At 37.6% G+C, this 18,232-nt stretch overlaps 1 protein-coding gene across 1 annotated transcript; it reads left to right on the plus strand.

Annotated features, from left to right (window-relative positions):
• The first annotated feature begins 335 nt into the window (after positions 1–335).
• On the plus strand, positions 336–2,657 carry LOC113330246 (cytochrome P450 82C4-like). Its single transcript, XM_026577115.1, has 2 exons — positions 336–1,569; positions 1,884–2,657. Exons 1-2 carry the CDS (start codon positions 649–651, stop codon positions 2,508–2,510), a joined length of 1,548 nt encoding a protein of 515 aa, XP_026432900.1. The 5' UTR covers positions 336–648; the 3' UTR covers positions 2,511–2,657.
• The last annotated feature ends 15,575 nt before the right edge of the window (positions 2,658–18,232 follow it).

Consider the following 18,232-nt stretch of genomic DNA (forward strand, 5'->3'; position numbering starts at 1 on the left):
ATACAACAAAATTCATTAATTTAATTTTTATCTAATTAAATTAAAATTAACTAAATAAAAGTATTATTTTAGATTACTTATGACTGACCCGTTTTTGTCCTATTAGGTGACGCCCCTCTAATGTGACGCCCAATAATAGCCTTCTCCCAATGTCATTGATTGCCATCAGTTGCCTTCCTGTATTATGGGCTGTTATTATTCATTTGTTCCAAAATGGGTTGGTGTACTTGGATGATCATTTCTTCTTTTTCTTTTTGATAAGATTCTCAATCTGTGTTGTTTTCTTCTATGCCAAAAAAGATAATTAAAAAAAAAAAACAAAGTTGGAAGTTGAACATTGAATATCTCCATATATCTTTTCTCGATTTTTTTTGCCAAGATTGGGGTTGCAAATTTAATTTTCTCTGTTTAATAACATTATAATGCAACAGATGGTCCGCAATACATTACATTCTTGCAACTACTATTCTTCTTCTTCGTCTTCAACTCTTCTGACTGTACTAATTCTCTTATCGATTACTCAAACTAAGACCATAAATAGAGTAGCTGATTATGAAGATCGTACTTACAAGTTAGCTTAATTTCTTCTTCCTTTTCTTCCTCATCTTCTTCTTCTTCCATTTTGTTTTTTTATCTAAAATAATAAAAATGAGTTCCAAAGAATTAATCGGGAAACCAGCGAAGGCACCGGAACCACCAGGTGCATGGCCAGTCGTAGGTCATCTTCCACTCATCCGTCGTGGGAAGAAACCGACTTATGTAACTTTCGGAGAATTGGCTGACAAGTATGGACCGGCTTTCATGATCCAGATTGGTTCAAATCGAGCACTTGTGGTGAGCTCATGGGAGGTAGTAAAAGAATGTTATACTGGTACTAACGATGAAATCTTTTCTTCACGTCCGCCAACTGCAGGTCCAAGGCTCATGTGTTATGATCAAACCATGTTTGGATTTGCTCCTTATGGGGAGTATTATCGTGAGCTTCGCAAGATTGCTAACCATGAGCTATCCACCACTAAGCTTCAGCTGGTGCAGCATATGTGGGATTCTGAGATTAACACATCTGTTAAAGAACTACACGAGTTGTATCTGAATAAACCGGAAGGTGGTGGTAATGGTGTATTGGTAGATTTGAGAAGATGGTTTGCGAGTTTGACGTTAAACATATTTGTTAAGTTCGCTGTTGGGAGTACAACTGGTTTAGATGCTGCTGAAGGTGGTGATAATGGTAAGACAATTGTAGGACTGTACCCAAAACCGATTGGAGAATTTTTCAGGTTGATGGGTGTCTCTGCTCTTTCCGACGCTTTACCGTTTTTGAGAGGGTGGCTAGATATCGGTGGGTTTGAGAAGGAAATGAAGGTAAATGGAAAAGCACTCGACGCTATGATGGAGAAATGGTTACAAGAACATAAAACGAGGAGCAAGAGTACTTCTTCAGAATCAGGTGGTGGTGAACAGGATTTCATGGCTGTGATGATGTCCATACTTCTTGGCGATAACAAAGAAATTGGGAAATCATCAAAACCTCCTGTAAACGATGATACCATAAGCAAATCCTCTAGCCTGGTAAGTAATCCTTCAATTTTTCTGGATAGATTTTACTGATGGTCGACTTTGGATCTCAACTGTATAACCAAAAAAAAGTTTGTGTCCCGAAAATAAATTCTTTTTTTTTTAATTAATTTTTACTTACTTTAACTCAGTTAAAATAACATATCTTATTACAGTCAGAAAACGGTCTAGTGAGATTCAACTTATTAATAAATTTCAGTTGTCATGTTCAAAAATACTACTAGAGTATCATTTTAATAGTATCAATGGAACGGCCATTTATATTTTCACAAATTAACAATGTTCTCCGTTTCCATATGACGTTGCAGGCACTAATTTTTGGGGGCACAGATGCAACAATGGTCAATTTAGTTTGGGCTATATCTTTACTACTCAATAATCAATCCAAACTCCAAAAGGCCCGAGAGGAGTTGGAAAACCAAGTAGGCAAAGATAGACAAGTGCAAGAATCGGATATCAAAGATCTTCCATACATCCGAGCAATAATCAAGGAAACATTGCGTTTATATGCAGTGCCTCTGTTGCCTCCACGACAATCTACTAAGGATTGTGTCGTAGCTGGCTACTTGATCCCTGCAGGAACCCGTCTAATTGTACATAACCGGAAAATCCAACGTGATCCACAGGTATGGTCTGATCCCTTGGAGTTCCAACCGGAGAGATTTATGCCTGGTGGTGATAAGGAAGGTTTGGATGTTAGAGGTCAGAATTTCGAACTCATTCCATTCAGCGCCGGTAGAAGAATGTGCACTGGTGTTTCTTTTGCAACTCAAGTGATGTACTTGGCACTTGCTCGGGTCATCCATGGGTTTGATATCAAGGCACCTTCGGACGCACCCATCGATATGACTGAAAATATAGGATTCACCAATGTTAAAGCCACCCCACTTGAAGTATTGCTCACTCCACGCCTCTCTTCCGAACTATATGCTTAAATTCAGAGTTCCATCAAAAATTGTCTCCAATTTATTCCTGTTCCACAATAACTTGCTTCCCTTGTGCAAGAGTTGTTTGTCGTCCGTTTACTGTAAAAAACTGTTGGTAATTTATTTTTGTGACAGTTGTATTTTTTTCACAGAATTCCGCTGTATACTTTTTTCTTCATACGTAATGAACATTACTTTCCATTTTTACATTAAAATGAAATGATTTACTTTGGGTGCAGTTTTCTTGGATGGATAAAGATGCTGACGAGTTTTGACCTCAAATCATTAAATCATTAGTATCATCATCCAATGAGTGTACTCATATCTAGATTAAGAAGCCACCGCAGTGTGAAAGATTTGTAGTTTGAATGACAGTAACCATCTAATTAAATCTCGCAAGTTTAGGACCTACTATTTGCTGGACAAGAACATAAACTCCTAATTCTCCAGTGATGGGGCCTGATGGGACTTGCAGATGTATATGGTATACCAATTGCATTGACTTTGCGGATGTCGCTTGTAATCTATCAGTCAAACTTAACTTTTTGGATGTTGCTTGCAATCAATCAAACCAAACCTAACCACTGCGAGATCACTCATATAGCATAGAGCCAAATCGCTTCCACTTACCATCAATTAGGTTTTCCTAAAATATAACTCACACATTTATTAACCACACGGACCGAACTTGACTAACAGTAGGAGTGGCTAAATTGTATGGGCTTGGGCTAAAGTGTTTCATATGGACTAAACTGTAGGAATTAGGATCTAACAGTAAGAGTGGCTTAAATGTATGGGCTTGCATCAGGAAGGACATAGACTAAAGGGTTTGTCATACCGAGGTACATGACAAATACCCTCCTCATCATCAAATCCTTGTCCTCAAGGATTGAATGTGGGAAAACGTTTGTGGATGTGGCGCATCTTCTCAGGTGGCGTCTTCAACTGTTGCATCAGTCTATTGAACGAGAAGTTGAGGTACAGAGACTCCATTTCTGACAATGGTTCTGGAGGCTATTGCAACTGCAGGAATGATCAACATTTGACCATCACTGTCAATAAGTGGGAGTTGTGGAGAAGGTGAATGGTTGGCCCCAATCTGCTTCTTCAGTAATGAGACATGAAAAACTGGGTGGATTCTGGCCTCAGCAAGGAGTTGTAACTTGTAAGCCACACTTCCTATCCTCTGTAATATTGTGAGTGGCCCATAATATTTAGCTGTCAATTTCAATTTTTTTCTTAAAGACACAGAAGCTTGCATGTAGGGTTGAAGTTTGAGGTATACCCCATCTCCCACTTCAAAACTTCTCTCTATTCTATGTTGATCAGCATAGAATCTCATTCTCTCCTAAAATCTGTGAAGAGAATCCTTTAGAATGTCTAGAACAACAGCTTTTTGTTTCAAGTAATCCTCAACAGCAGCTACAGGGATGATAACGATAGAGGGAAAGGCCAGGTGAGGGGGATTATAACCATAAAGAAAAGTAAAGGGACTTATACTTTCAGGATGGAGTGATAATTTGTGTTATACCACCACTTAACAAGAGGTAACCAATAGTGTCATTTCTTTGGTTGATGTCCACACATGCACCCGAGGTAACTTTCTAGGAAGGAGTTAACTCTTTCAGTTTGGCCATCAGTTTGAGGATAGGCAGTGCTGAGCTTCAGTTGTCTTCCCATGGCTTTAAACAAATCTTGCCAAACGTTGTTGGTGAAAACTTTATCTCTGTCATACATAATAGAAGTTGTAGTCCATTCAACTTGAAAACTTGATTGATGAAATCTCTAGCCACAGAAGAGGCAGTGTAAGGATGATGCAGACCAATGAAATGAGCATACTTGGTTAACCTGTCCACCACTACCAACATAACATATTTCCTTTCATTGATTGGCACACTTTCAACAAAGTCCATAGAGATGTGTTGCCATGGATGATCAGGGACAGGCAGAGGTTACAACAAGTCAGCATGGAAGGTGTGTTCATTTTTAGTTCTTTGGCATACATCATAGTAAGAGACATACATGAGGACTTAATTTTTTATTGCAGGCCAAAATAATGAGTATTTAGTTCTAATGTAGGTGGCATGGATACCAGAATGGCCCCCAACTGCAGAGGAGCGTACGGAGTCTAAGATTTTTTCTTTAATGTCAGAACTGTTACCAATGTAGAGTCCGGTTTTGTATCTCAAAATACCATCCATGTAAGAAAAATGAGGAAGAGCCTCAGGGGTAATTGTAAGTTGGGCGATGAGTGCTTGTACCTTGGTATCTGCACAGTAACTTGCAATAATATCTTGAGTCCAAGGTAGTTGAGAAAGGGACATGGCCTGACAAGTACCAAGAGGATGAGGTATTCTTGAGAGTGCATCTGCCACTTTGTTTTCAGAGCCCTTCTTGTATTTGATCTCGTAACCAAAGCCTAGAAGCTTCATCAGCCACCTTTGTTGCAAGATAGTAGAAATTTTTTCTCTAAAAAATACTTGATGCTCTAGTGGTCAGTCTGAATAATGAAATGATTACATTGGAGGTAATGCCTCCATCTGGTGACAGCTTGCACAATAGAAAGCAGTTTTTTTCATTAGTGGATAAGGCAACTGCTATTGGCCCAAGTGGTTTATTGTAAAAAGCAATGGGTTTGCCCTCTTGCATGAGAACATCCTCAATTCCAGCATCACATGCATCATCCTCAACTACAAATTGCTTGTTAAAATCTGGCAGGGCTAGCACAGGTCCGGTAGACATGGCCTTCTTAAGTTGTTGAAAAGTTGTAGTAGCTGGTGGTGTCCAAAGAAAGGCATTATTTGTAAGGAGGTCAGTGAGTGTCCTGCTAATTAAGCCATAATCCTTCACAAATTTTCTATAGTAGCCGGTGAGGCCCAAGAACCCTTTGAGAGCCTTGATTGTGGTAGGAAGAGGAAAATTTACCATGGTAGACACCTTCTCAGGATCAGCTTTAACTCCTTCAGTTGTAGTAATATGCCCCAGATACTCAAGTTCATATTGTTCAAAACATCACTTAGAAAGTTTTGCAAAAAACTGGTGTTGTCTCAAGAGATCCAAGGTAATCTGCAACTGTAAGAGATGCTCTTCCAGGATGGAACTATAGACAAGTATGTCATCAAAGAAAACCAAAATAAACTTCCTTAAATGCTCTTTAAACACATCATTCATGAGTGCCTTGAAGGTAGCAGGTGCATTGGTGAGGCCAAAGGGCATCACATTGAATTCAAAGTGACCATGATGAGTTCTAAAAGCTGTTTTGCAAATGTCAGCTGAAGTTACCCTTATTTGGTGATACCCATCCCTCGGATCAATTTTAGTGAAGAAATTTTTCCCTTGTAATTCATCAAGTAACTCATCTATAATTTTACTTGGGAATTTGTCCTTTACTTTAGTGTTATTAAGTCTTCTATAGTCCACACAAAATCTCCATGTGTTGTCCTTTTTCTTGAAAAGAAGTATTGGAGATGCAAAAGGACCATGACTTGGTTGGATGACACCAGACTGAAGCATTTCTTGGACCAAGTGTTCTACCATATATTTATGAATATAAGGGCACCTGTAAGGCCTCATGTTGACTGGTTCAATATTGGGTTTGAGGGGAATTTAGTGGTCCAAGCTCCTTCCTGGGGGAAGGCTCTTTGGTTCAGAGAAAACATCAGGGTATTCACTGAGAAGAGTTGCAATAGGGTGTGGAGGAGGAATTTGGGTATTGGTGGTGGAAATGGAGAATAGCTAGCCAATGAGACCGTGAGTGTGTTTTTGGAAGAATTTTTTGACTGTACTGCCACTTAGCATGCTTAAGAAAGCCTAGTCTTGGGCACCAATAAGTGTAATCTTCTTACCATTGTGTTTGAAATAAATGCATAACTTGGATAGATTGAAAACCAGATCTCCTAGTTTCCTTAAACAATCTGCACCCAAAACAAATCACAGCCACCTAAGGGTAGTAACCTTAAGCTACCACAGAACTTATGACCATCCATAGTCCATTATAAGTTAGAGCATACCCCTGAATTGATAGTCTCATCCCCATTTTCCAATGTGACCAACATACTAGTAATTGGATCAGTTCCAAAAGCCAAATATTTTGCCACCTCACAGTCTATAAAACTATGAGTACTACCAGTGTCAATGAGAACTGAGATTGCCCTCTTTTTAATGAAGCCTGGAATTCTAATGGTGTCACCAGAAATATTACCGTCAGGGCATGCAAGGAAATTTCCATATCACTCTCTACTAGAGAGTCTTCACCAGAGGCAAGAATGTCTTCCCCCTCCTCAATAGGAATCTCTTCTTCTTTAGAAACAATCATCAAACAGAGGTGTTATTTTTTACACACATGACCTCTGCGATAGAATTCATCACAATTGTAACACGGTCCCTTGGCTTTTCTAGCTTGAACTTGCTCTGGAGTGAGCCTTCCAGTGGGAAGTGATGAGTTTGATTTGGGTGGCATGTAAGTGGTGGATGTTGCAGGCTGGCTTGGAGTGGTTTTTTGGCTAGAAGGCAGTGGATAAAAATGCTTAGTGGTAGAAAAAAACTGGTAAGGGTCTCTGAGTAAGCTTAGTAGATTTGTGTCGCAAGGTTAAGGTGTTTTTGTGCATCCTAGCTAAGGAGAAATCATGCAAGAAAGTTGTGGTTAAACCAAACATAAGCACTGGTTATCTCAAATCCTCTTTTAACCCCCCAATAAAACTCTGTATGAAATAATCTTCCGGAAAATCTTTATGTTTGCTCAACAACAAGGCTTTCAAATATTCAAATTCCTCAAAATATTCATCCATTGTTGTTGTTTAAGATAACTTATTAAAAAAACCCACTATATTTTCATGGGTTGGATTCCCAAATCGCGGACAAACATTCTCAGGTAATATATTCATGCCAAGTGATATGTAGTCTATTTAAACGAAAACTCTCAAACCATTTACCTGCATATCCATCAAATTGCATTGCAGCCATCCTAGCTTTGTTATATTCTACAACATCTTGCATCTGGATGTAATATTCACACTTATGAACCCATCCTTTTGGGTTATGACTATCAAAGCGTGGGAAATCCATCCTTGGCAAGGGAGTATGGTAATGATAATCCCGACTCCCTTAGTGAGATTGGAAAGGATTACCTCCTGAGTCATGGTGGAATCCAGAATTAGATACTTGAGCTCCATTAGGATCACCACCCTGAAAGTGTCTAGTTGAAAGAAAAAAAAATCCATTTGGGATTGTAGTTTCGAAATTAGTATTTGAGATTCAAAATTACTTTGCATCCTGCTATTAAAAATAATCTTTGGTCATCATCGTACCGAGTTGAAGAGTAATATTAATTATCGACCTGAGCATGTTTCTTCGCAACTGTACCAGTCAATTCTTTACAGGTTTGAGCAATCATGATGAAATTTTTTGGGTGTGATAGGAAAGAACGGATCTGAATACCACTTTTACTATTCGAGTACGGCAAGAACAAAAGTAATAGAGATTGAACGGAAATAAGAACGGAAAATTAAAATAAATCTGTCGTAGCAGCCTCACAAAACTTTCAGGGGGTTAGTCGTGAGAGAGTTTGAGAGATTTTAATGTATTTAAATCTCTAGGGATTTAGAGGGAGTGTGAGAGAGTCTAGACAATTTGGAGGGTTTAACCCAAACTCCCCAGAAATCTCTTGTTTTTTGAGAGATTTTGTGCAAGCACAAAAACATCATGAAACTCCCTCAAACTCCCCCAAACTCCCCCAAATTATAAACTCCCTATGACTCTAGTGTTTTACGACTAATAGGGAGTTTAAAAGATTCTAATCAAATGTCTCACCACTAACAGGGAGTTTAACAGGGTGTTAGTCCTCAAGGGAGTTGGGGGAGTTGGGTGTAGTTGTGTTTTTTCCCGTTAGTCGTGAGGGAGTTCGAGGGAGTCTCTCAAAATCCCCGTTAGTCGTGGGAGAGTTTAGAAGAGTCTCCCAAACTCCCTAAAAAACCCCGTTAGTCGTGGGGGAGTTTGAAAGAAACTCTTAAACTCCCTGTTAGTGGTAAAAATTAGAATGATAGGGAGTTTGTTTTATTTGGGGAGTTCTGGGGAGTTCTAGGAAGTTTATAGTGTATTTTTGCCTCACTCCAAATCTCTCAAAAAAGTAGAGATTTTGGGAGAGTCTCCCGAACTCCCTACACTGAGTACACCAAATTCTCTCAAACTCCTTATACTCTCTTACACTCCCTCAAAATCCCCAAGATTCAAAATACATTAAACTCCCTCCAACTCACTTGTGGACTAACCCCCTGTAAGAGATTTTGAGGTAGTTTTAGAAACTCCCTATAAATCTCTCACCACTAACAGAGATTTTAAAAGATTTTGACAAACTCTCTCACGACTAACAGGGGATTTTCTAACTCCATTAAAATCTCTCAAACTCTCCCACGACTAACCCCCTGTTTATTCATTAGCTAACCCCGAATGAATAGGGTTATTATAATATGAATGCAACATAAAGAGAATCAACCCTAATCGGTTTTAACCAATCATAACTAGCCAGCTGGCAGATAACTATTACTCATTCTCAATAACTAACTACACCCTTTGGACGTATAAGGGCATACACCAGACAAAAGGGTTTGTCGTACATAGGTACATGACACATTGGCACCTTACCAATCTTTTAACCAGCAGATACCCATCGGTGGAGATGATGATCACAACAATATTGGGGTTTCTAATTCGGCTTCGCTACAAGGTTTTAGTCTTCCTTTCTTTCCCGCATTAACAAAAGCAACAACAACTTCAACCTCATTCACCATACCTCAACATCGGTGGAATTACTAAAGAAAAAACAAACAATTTTACCTTTGGAAGCAGAAATCTGATTAGATCTCCTTTTACTCAGCATTGTCATTGAGAATGGCTTCTTCCGAACTTCAACAGCAGTAATCCAATCGGTACCTTAGAAGGAGTTAATTATTGGAACAACCAAACCACCACTTCCACCACCAACACAAACAATGATAATACCGCTACAATAAGTAATAACGATGATACTACCACTAATATAAACCCACCACCGTCAACAAAAATTCAGCATCACTGGTCTGATTTAAGAGGCAGTTTTGATACTGCTATTAATACTGATTAACCTTCTTCTCCTCCTTCATATTTGTTATAGATTTTTCGTGAAGTTAAGTTAATGAGCTGACCATATACACAGTTTTATATGGGCTTGGGCTAAACTGTGCTAGACTTCATACGTAGTTTAGCGGGAAAAAATTGTTTCCGGATGGCTTAATAGTTCCGCCCGGATTAATCATAATCCTAAAAACTTAAGTTAAAATGAAAAACGAAGTTAAGACTAACAATTAAACAAAAATTATCTTTCTTCCTCAAAATCAAAATAAACCATAACTTTTCTTTTAATCATACTTCAAATTAGTGATAAATTTTTGTTAGTATCCTCACAAAATATCTTTAATTTTTCCTAAAACAAAATAAACCCTAATTCTTAATTTTTTATAAAATATTTTTCTTAATCATGATTAATAGGGATGTATATTCTAATTGTTCCATTCAGAAATTTCCACGGCAACATCAATCGAAAAGGAATAAACAAATGTTTTGATTGTTTCTCTTGGACCAATGTCCTTAAACTCCATAAACATAATCTATAGAGAAAACTTTTTAAGATGATTTTTTCTCAATCATGATTACATCAAAGTTAATTGAGGGTATTGATTATTCTTCAAAAATGTTAATTACGTCCAGTATCTTACATACATTTAATTATATAAAGGGGTAGGATCCGTTGACATGGTTATATTGACATAATCTTCACATTTTAGCGTCATTTTTTCAAGCTAATTTTTTGGTGACATGTTCCTCGTACAAAACTCTACATTCCTACCAAAAATGAAAGTATTTCGAAATACGAAACTTCACCATCCACAAATTTTAATTTCAACCGTTAATCTTCAACGGCTGATATTCAAAATCGTAGATGGTGGCTTTATACATCTTGGAATGCTCTCATTTTTGGTTGGAACGTATAGACTTATAAGAAGAACATGTCACCAAAAAATTAGCTTCAAATTCATTGTCGGTTGGACTCAGTAAAAAAGTGGCGCTAAAATGTGAAGATTATGTCAATATAACCATGTCAACGGATCGCACCCCTTATATAAATTAGATAATTAAATTATATTTGTTGTTATTGTGTTGATTTAGGAATGATCATCTTATTATTTTGGCTATATACAATAACTATGCACAATTTTGTGGACAATGTGGAATGATTTCAAAGATATGTTTGAAATTTATTTTAAATGAGTTATGGTTAATAACAACATAGGCAACATTTAAGAAAAATCATAATTTATATAAGTCATTTATGACGGCACAGGCAACATTCAAGAAAAGCCTTAATTTATATAAGTCATTTACGGTCCGTTTGGCATGGGAGTAATAGAAGGAAGTAGTGCAGTCAACTGTGTGGTCAAGGGCTGCATTCAAAATAAACATGTTTGGAAGGGCTCGAATGCAGGACATACTAAGTACCTGTAATCCATACTACGCCCGATGCGCATAATTGAATACCGACCTCAAAAGGTCTACATTCAAAGTTGCCCTCTACTGCACCATGTAACTACTCTCTTTGACAAAGTTTGACCATATTATACTTCATAAAAATCATTAGTTTTTCATGTTCTTCTTTCTACTCTCGCCCTTTTCTTCTATAAAAGTTGGTGTTCTTCCTTCCATATTTCTATATTTCGTATACTCTTCAAGAGCTAAGATCAGGTTGTTTCATAATCTTCATAAAAAAGATACAATCGTTGATTAGAGAAACCCAAATCAAAGTACCAAACATTGAAGATGCAGAATAGTGAGAAGATTTAACATAACAAACACATTCACCTTCCTGAATCAACTATACATTCACCTTCAAGATCCCACTTGATCTGTTTTCTTCACTTCTTCTCCACTTCGTTTGAATTATTGGTAAATTAGATCTATTTTCTCATTGTTCATGCCCAGAATACTTTAGAAGTTGCCTAAAATACCATTTAGAAAAAGGATAGTTCTGGGATTACTCTAGTAACGTGCCAAGTACCACCCATTTCAATACGTGTAATCGAATGCAGTGTAATGGGACTACATGCGGTTCAATTACCTTGTAATACCAAAAAGTGCGTGCCAAACAGACCCTTATACGCATTTTTGCACATGTATTTTGTTCCCGCATAATGAGAATTTTTCCTCTCTTAGCTTCAATTTATTGCATCTTCCATCGTGTAAGAAACATATCACAAGGGTTGTATGATTTTTCTTTGAAGGCTACACCATGATTCAAATGTCTACGATGTGGCCAAAGGTTGTCATAAGATATGGTAAAGGTCTAAGTTACTCTTAAATAATCTTTATAATCATATTACCTTTTTATTTTTATATATATTTTTATTTTTCAAATTTTGTGTATACCTTTTAATGAAATTCATGATCCTTTATTTATTTACCTTTTAATTTCCTTATTTATTATTCTTTTTACGTATTTTATTTATTTGCATATTCAGATTGTACGGCTAGGTTGTGTTTGATTTTTCAGCCATAAACGCCTCTACGACTATATAAAATGATAAACCTCTAACGATTATTGTGTATTATAAATATTTAATTTTTTTTCTCACAAACAACTATTTGTATGTGGTTGTTCCTAACCATAGAAGTGTTTAAGGTAGGAATTTGTATCCTCAAGCTAGTCGTAAGCAACCCTATAATTGCAAAAGAATTACAAGTATTTTCACGACAAACTCTTAATGTTAGAAACCTAACAGTATTATAACCTATAACTAAAGTATTATTTGTTATAACCTATATCTAGAGTGTTATTTATCATAACCTACAATTAGGAATGACCATTTAAAGGAGTTTCATCCAGCGAAATTTCTTCCCGGTGGTGATCAACGCTCGTGGAAGAATGTGGTATGTTGTTTCGTTTGCAACTAAAATTAATCATGCAAATTTCTACATAAACCTTCCTTACCCTTTTATTCATATTTTACCACCAAGTGAGGCGTTTTCATGTTGTTTTTTTCCCTGACTTGACCAAATATGATTTATCTGAGGTTGTATCACTACATTTAATTATGTCACACTAGATCTGAGAAAAATATTATTAAATAATGAAATTAACGAAAACTTTTGAGTCTAGTTAGATATAAATGCTCAAAGAGTAGGGAATAAAAAAATGTAAATGCATACGGCATGACATCTTCCATGAGTCTAATCGGTTATACTTCCAACTCAAGCATAGAAAAAAATAAAAAATGATTTGACATTTTCGTTTGCATATTGAAAAGATCAGAGCAGCGCTAAATAAAATGAAACAGTCTAGAATTACACCAGGACTGTAAATTGAGGGGAAAGAAGTGGTATGAACAACAAAACTATCTAGAGTTGCACTAAGGCTGTAGATTGAGGGGATTAAAGCATCACTATTTGCGGCAAAAAAATCTAGAGTCACATCACAGCAGGTTGAGGGAAAGGTAATGGAGTTTCAAAAACAATAAAATGAAACATGGAACTTGAAACCCCATTAGTAAATATAATTAGTCGTGCATCCGATGTGGTTATATTTTGGGAATTTTGATAAATTTTCCCCGTTTTGAATATAGCAAAAAAAAAACTGTCCCCGTTTTCTTCCAACTTTTCAAAAGTGCTCATTTTTTTTCAAAAAAGGGGTAACGACTAGTTATGGGGATTAAGCGCCAGCTGACACCCTACAAATGACATATACACCCCTCGCACGTGAATCTCACACACACAACAGTAACATGGGATGGAAATTCTTACTCGGCTGAGTGATCTAGGCCAGAACAGTTGCCAACGCCAAATCAATATTGAACCATGATGGCCCTGCAGAACCACAACTTCAACCATGCTAGCACTCTTCTGTAACCCTTTTTTCGTCTCAACTCCAAACACAACTGACTGCATAACACAACCGCAAGACATCGCAGCTGTTATCTGTTGGAAAAAATACAGTTTTATGTGAATAAAAATTACTAATAAAAAGGTTTTTCCAAAAAAATAAAAACACCTTCCAAATTTATCTCTTAGTTTTTTACCGGATAAGTTTACTATATATTTTTTGGATTTGGGTTAGGGTTTTATATATGAATAACCTCTTTTTATTGCTGTTATATATAGAAAAACCTCTCATATATCCCCGTGTGTTTTTGAGTACTTCTTCTTCGTTTTTCGATGTTTGATACGAGGGTTTTAAGTGCTAACGATTCGTGAGTTTTTCCGCTGCCAAGTTCTAGAAGGACAAGTTTGAATGTGCTATTCAAGCTTGTTAAGATTGTTGTATCTTGGAGGCAGATGTACCCGTAGAGCTATATCATCATCTTTTCAGAGTGTAGCCGGGCATTCTTGTCTTAAGGACAGTATGTTGAACATGCGCCTCAATCTACCATTACCGTTTCCTTGTTTCCATGGTGTTTAACAGGATGTTCAAGACATTAACAGTTGACTAAGGAGAACACACAAAAAACAGATAAGTGCCTCTTATATTATTAGTTGATTGATTAATTTTTAATTGTTATTAACTCAACAATCTTAAGACAAGAAATTTTTTTTTAATAACAATTTTTCTCTGTCAGTTTCAATATCTAAAGATCATCATGGCCCCTAACGAAGCAAAAAGTCCGAGAGTTTCAAAGTCGGAGATTTCTTCATCGCAGTTATTTTATGAGACTGTGCAAGGTTCTCATGAGTTTAAGATAAACGGATATTCTCATGCAAAGGAATGGGAGTTGGTAAATACAAGTCTAGTGGAAAATTCGCAGTTGGTGGTTATGATTGGAAGATACGTTTTTTTTTTTTTTCCAGACGGCTGTGATCATGCTAGCGAGGAGTACGTATCCTTTTTCATTGAGCTAGCTAGCCCTGGAGAAGTTAAGGGCATCAGTTGAAATCAAACTACTGGACCAACGCCAAGAAGACAATTTCATTCGGGCGCACTTAGACCGAGGCTTCAAAGCTATTATTCCCACCATTGTGATCCAATCTCTTACGCAATACGTGGGCAATGTCGTCAAACTTTTTATTTCTGAAGATGGTACAGCTGAGAACTTTAAGGCTGCAACAAGCTTGGATCTACTTGGTCCATCGGTTTTCCGTATTTGGAATCCGATTACAAACGAGCAAGTACTTCTTGCTCCTAGAAGATATACTCCTGTCCGTGTCTGTGGTTTTTACTTCCATCCGCTTAAGAAGGAATACGAAGTGGTTTGTGTACGTACGTCGCGTACTAAACCAAGATGGGACACTTTCAGATATATCAGTCGGTGCTTGAGAAAGAAAGGAGGGGAGATTATCTCGGAAAGACTGTTCATAAAACAAAGCCTACACAACATAGTGTACGAGAATTGCGAGCACTGGGATTGAAACTTTTTGAACTTTAAAGTGAAGCGTTGGTCTTGATTTTTCATGAGTTAAATTTTTTGAACCCTAATAAGAAAGGATCCTTACGGATGAATGTCAGTAATGGAGTCTTGGAAAGATCTCGAGTAAGAAAACAGAGAAGATGAAGAGTCGTTAGTTTGTGATGACACGGCAGGGTGGTGCTGCCAATACTGATGGCATATAATGAAACTCGAGAGAAAAGAGTCATGGTTTCTGTTTGATACTGGTTAGATTAAAGATGGAGATTGACCGGTGACTAATGAAGTAGAACATGGAGAAATAGGAGCTCGTGATGAAGAGCTATGCCAGTAATTGAGATGTTGGTTCATCAGGGATGCTGTTCATGATGGCAGTAATGTTGGTATACTTCCGGTGATTGCTGGAGTTGATCGTGGTGATGACGATATCGAGATGAAGTCAGGGAGGCCGAGTCACGATGGAAAGATGAGAATCCCTTGCTTTGTTCCCAGTTGGTGTTCGGTTCATTGATTATCAGAAAGCTACGACATGTCTGGTACCTTCAGAGGTGTATCAACATTTGAACTTGATATTTGGGCTACACCAATTGAGAAACTAAGAGTAGTTGCTGATGCTATGACTGCTGAGATGCACGCTGGTCTTGCTTCTGAAGGGAAATTTGGTTGAGCAGGCGGCTGCTTATACAGGAGAGGATTTTGTGCAGGGGAATTTGGCTGAGCAGGCGGCTGGTTGTACAGGAGAGGATTTAGATCGACACGATAATTTGCATTACTTAAGGAAGTCGATGTGGTTTGAGCTTACTTCTGGAGAGAGTTATTACCTCCTACCAAAATTCGAGACTTCTAGTAGAAGGTTCTTTGCTGTGGAGAAGCTCTACGCAATGACTGAAGACCTATTCGACGTCCGTTCCTATCCTTCTTAAAAATTGACTCTCCAGGCCTATATTGAATTGTTGAGGGTTCCGGACCTGCTGGTTGTACAAAAATATTATTGTAAAGCAATTGCCGGAGCCATCAGGTGCTATATAGCATTGGCAGGTAGGTTGAGAGAGGCCCAAGTCAGTAAAGCTGTTGGAGCATGTGTTTATTGTCTGTTTTGAAGCGTCCTCGGCTTACAGAATCATTTGATGGTCATGGACTGTCCTAGATGCAACCTTAAACACCGACTTGTATGAGAGTGATATACTGCCTTTTAGTGGGAATGCAATACGAGTTGAGGACGAAAAATTTTGTGAGGTTGAATGTACTTAAGGGGTACAATTCTGTTTCAGTTTCTCATAATTGAATACCTTGCGAATTTACTTCAAAGGAAAATTATAGTATTGCTGATTCTAGTCTCTCACGCAAATAAGTGAAATGTTGCTCCAATACATCGGAAATAGTATTCTCAATTTGGAAGGGGTAGGAGGGTGGAGAATGTATCTTCACCCATCACAGCAAACATATTCTCCAGACGGTGCAGCACCAGCTGTTTTTGATGATGAGTACACGCAGCAACCACCTCATGTTTACGCTCAGCAAGGCGCCCTGTCTGGTTATAGTCAACCTACTGCTCATGAAGCACCTGGATATGCTCAAGGTGGTCAGGTTGGTGGTCATGTGCCATATGGGACTACTCAAGCAGGTTACGGTGAGCATCCAGTTCCCAGTAGTAGTGCGGGCTACCGGTATCCTGGGACTGTTGAAGCTGGAAACAACAATTATCCTTATGAATTGTTTGATGATTTTTCAGCTTAATTAACAATTAATCTCTGTGTTGAATCCCTGACTTGTGCTTGTATAAGCTATGCTAGGTGCCACACAGGAAACCACATAAGATCTTGTTAGTCAGGTAAATAAATTGCGTGCAAAGATGAGGCGATGGATGCGGGAACTGGAACACTAGATTGTGTCAATGAAAGTGAGTCCTCCATCATGCAAAAACATACCTGGCAGAACGAGTAAGTTAATTTACAATGCATCTCCTCATGCAAAGGTGCTATGGAAATCACGTTAGGCTTAACAATCATGTGACTATCTTTAAGAAGTTACTTAAGTTTGTACACCTTTAAAGTGATGTTTTGTGCTGAGAATTTCAACGAAAAGAGATGAGGATCATTTTGTGATGATTAGTTGTTGTACCCATTGCTGCTATGCACTAGCTCAAAGCAAGAGGTAAGCCTTAACTAATTTTAAATCATCTAAATGTGGGGGGCTGTCTGTCATAGGAATGCTTAACGTGTTCAAGGCCTTTTGGCCAGTTTGTTTGCAAACGCACATATAAAATTTGCTGGATATTAATGCATATATTTCGGTATTCCATTGTTATATATTTTACAACCACTAACAAATCTTAGATGTTGAAGATTTGGCAGGAAACTAATGTGTTTTAACGTGGTCTAAAGGATCAGTAAGTAATCAAAAGAAATTTTGAGGACATAGTTTCTGTCTAACGTGTTTATGTGTTGTAAAACAGATGTGCATATCCGCGTTTACCCTGGGAAATCACCAGGATGCTCTGATTAGAGGTCGAGAGATTGGAATGCATGAGGTACATGTTTAATTACAAATATGTGATATATATTGCACTAACCTTAATTTTGAGGTAGCTATAAAGAATGTACTAGTGAATAGTACATATGATATTTACGATTTGACTGAAAGACCAAGTTGATTGATATGATCTAAAGGATCTAAGTGAACCAGAAGATATTCTGAAGGAAATTAGTCTTTGTCAAACTCGATGCGGTTAATGTGTGTTGTAAATGTGCAGTATAGCAGGTGTATACAAACACACTAGTATCTCAAAAGAATTACTGGGATAATCTGATCAGAGACTTGTGATATGACTTGTCATACTTGAGGTACATCTTAAATTGTGTATGTAATACATATTGTACTGACCTTAAGAGATGTTGTTGTTTCAGGCGATGAAAAAATCTTAGCCTATGTGTGTATCCTCTTAAGGAGTGTTTGTCTAAGGAAGTCCTTAAAACAGACAAGATGAACTTGTATATTGAAGAAATCAAAGTTCGTGTGCTTTAATTCAAGCATAAGAGGAAGACGAATGATTACTAAGATGCTTCTTAGAAGATATTCCTCTGTGACCGAAGCCTGTGGCCATCATTGCAGAAAATCAATTGACTATGTGAATCTAAAGTAAATGAGCAATGACAAAGTCTAGACATACTTGAAGAAGGCTAATTCGGTAAGACAACTATACTCTTTAATGAAGTAATTTTAGTTGATTCGTGAAGTCAAAAAGAGGTCTCAGTAGACATGTAAAGTCAAAAGAGAACCTCACAGACTTAGGGAAGTCAACAGAAAAATTAG

The sequence above is a fragment of the Papaver somniferum genome, unplaced genomic scaffold (assembly GCF_003573695.1).
Source record: "Papaver somniferum cultivar HN1 unplaced genomic scaffold, ASM357369v1 unplaced-scaffold_117, whole genome shotgun sequence".
Taxonomy (NCBI): Eukaryota; Viridiplantae; Streptophyta; class Magnoliopsida; order Ranunculales; family Papaveraceae; genus Papaver; species Papaver somniferum.

Coding starts and splice junctions, on each gene's coding strand:
- LOC113330246 (XM_026577115.1), top strand. CDS start 649: ATGAGTTCCAAAGAATTAATCGGGAAACCAGCGAAGGCACCGGAACCA. Junction 1,570..1,883: donor TAAGCAAATCCTCTAGCCTG/GTAAGTAATCCT, acceptor ATGACGTTGCAG/GCACTAATTTTTGGGGGCAC.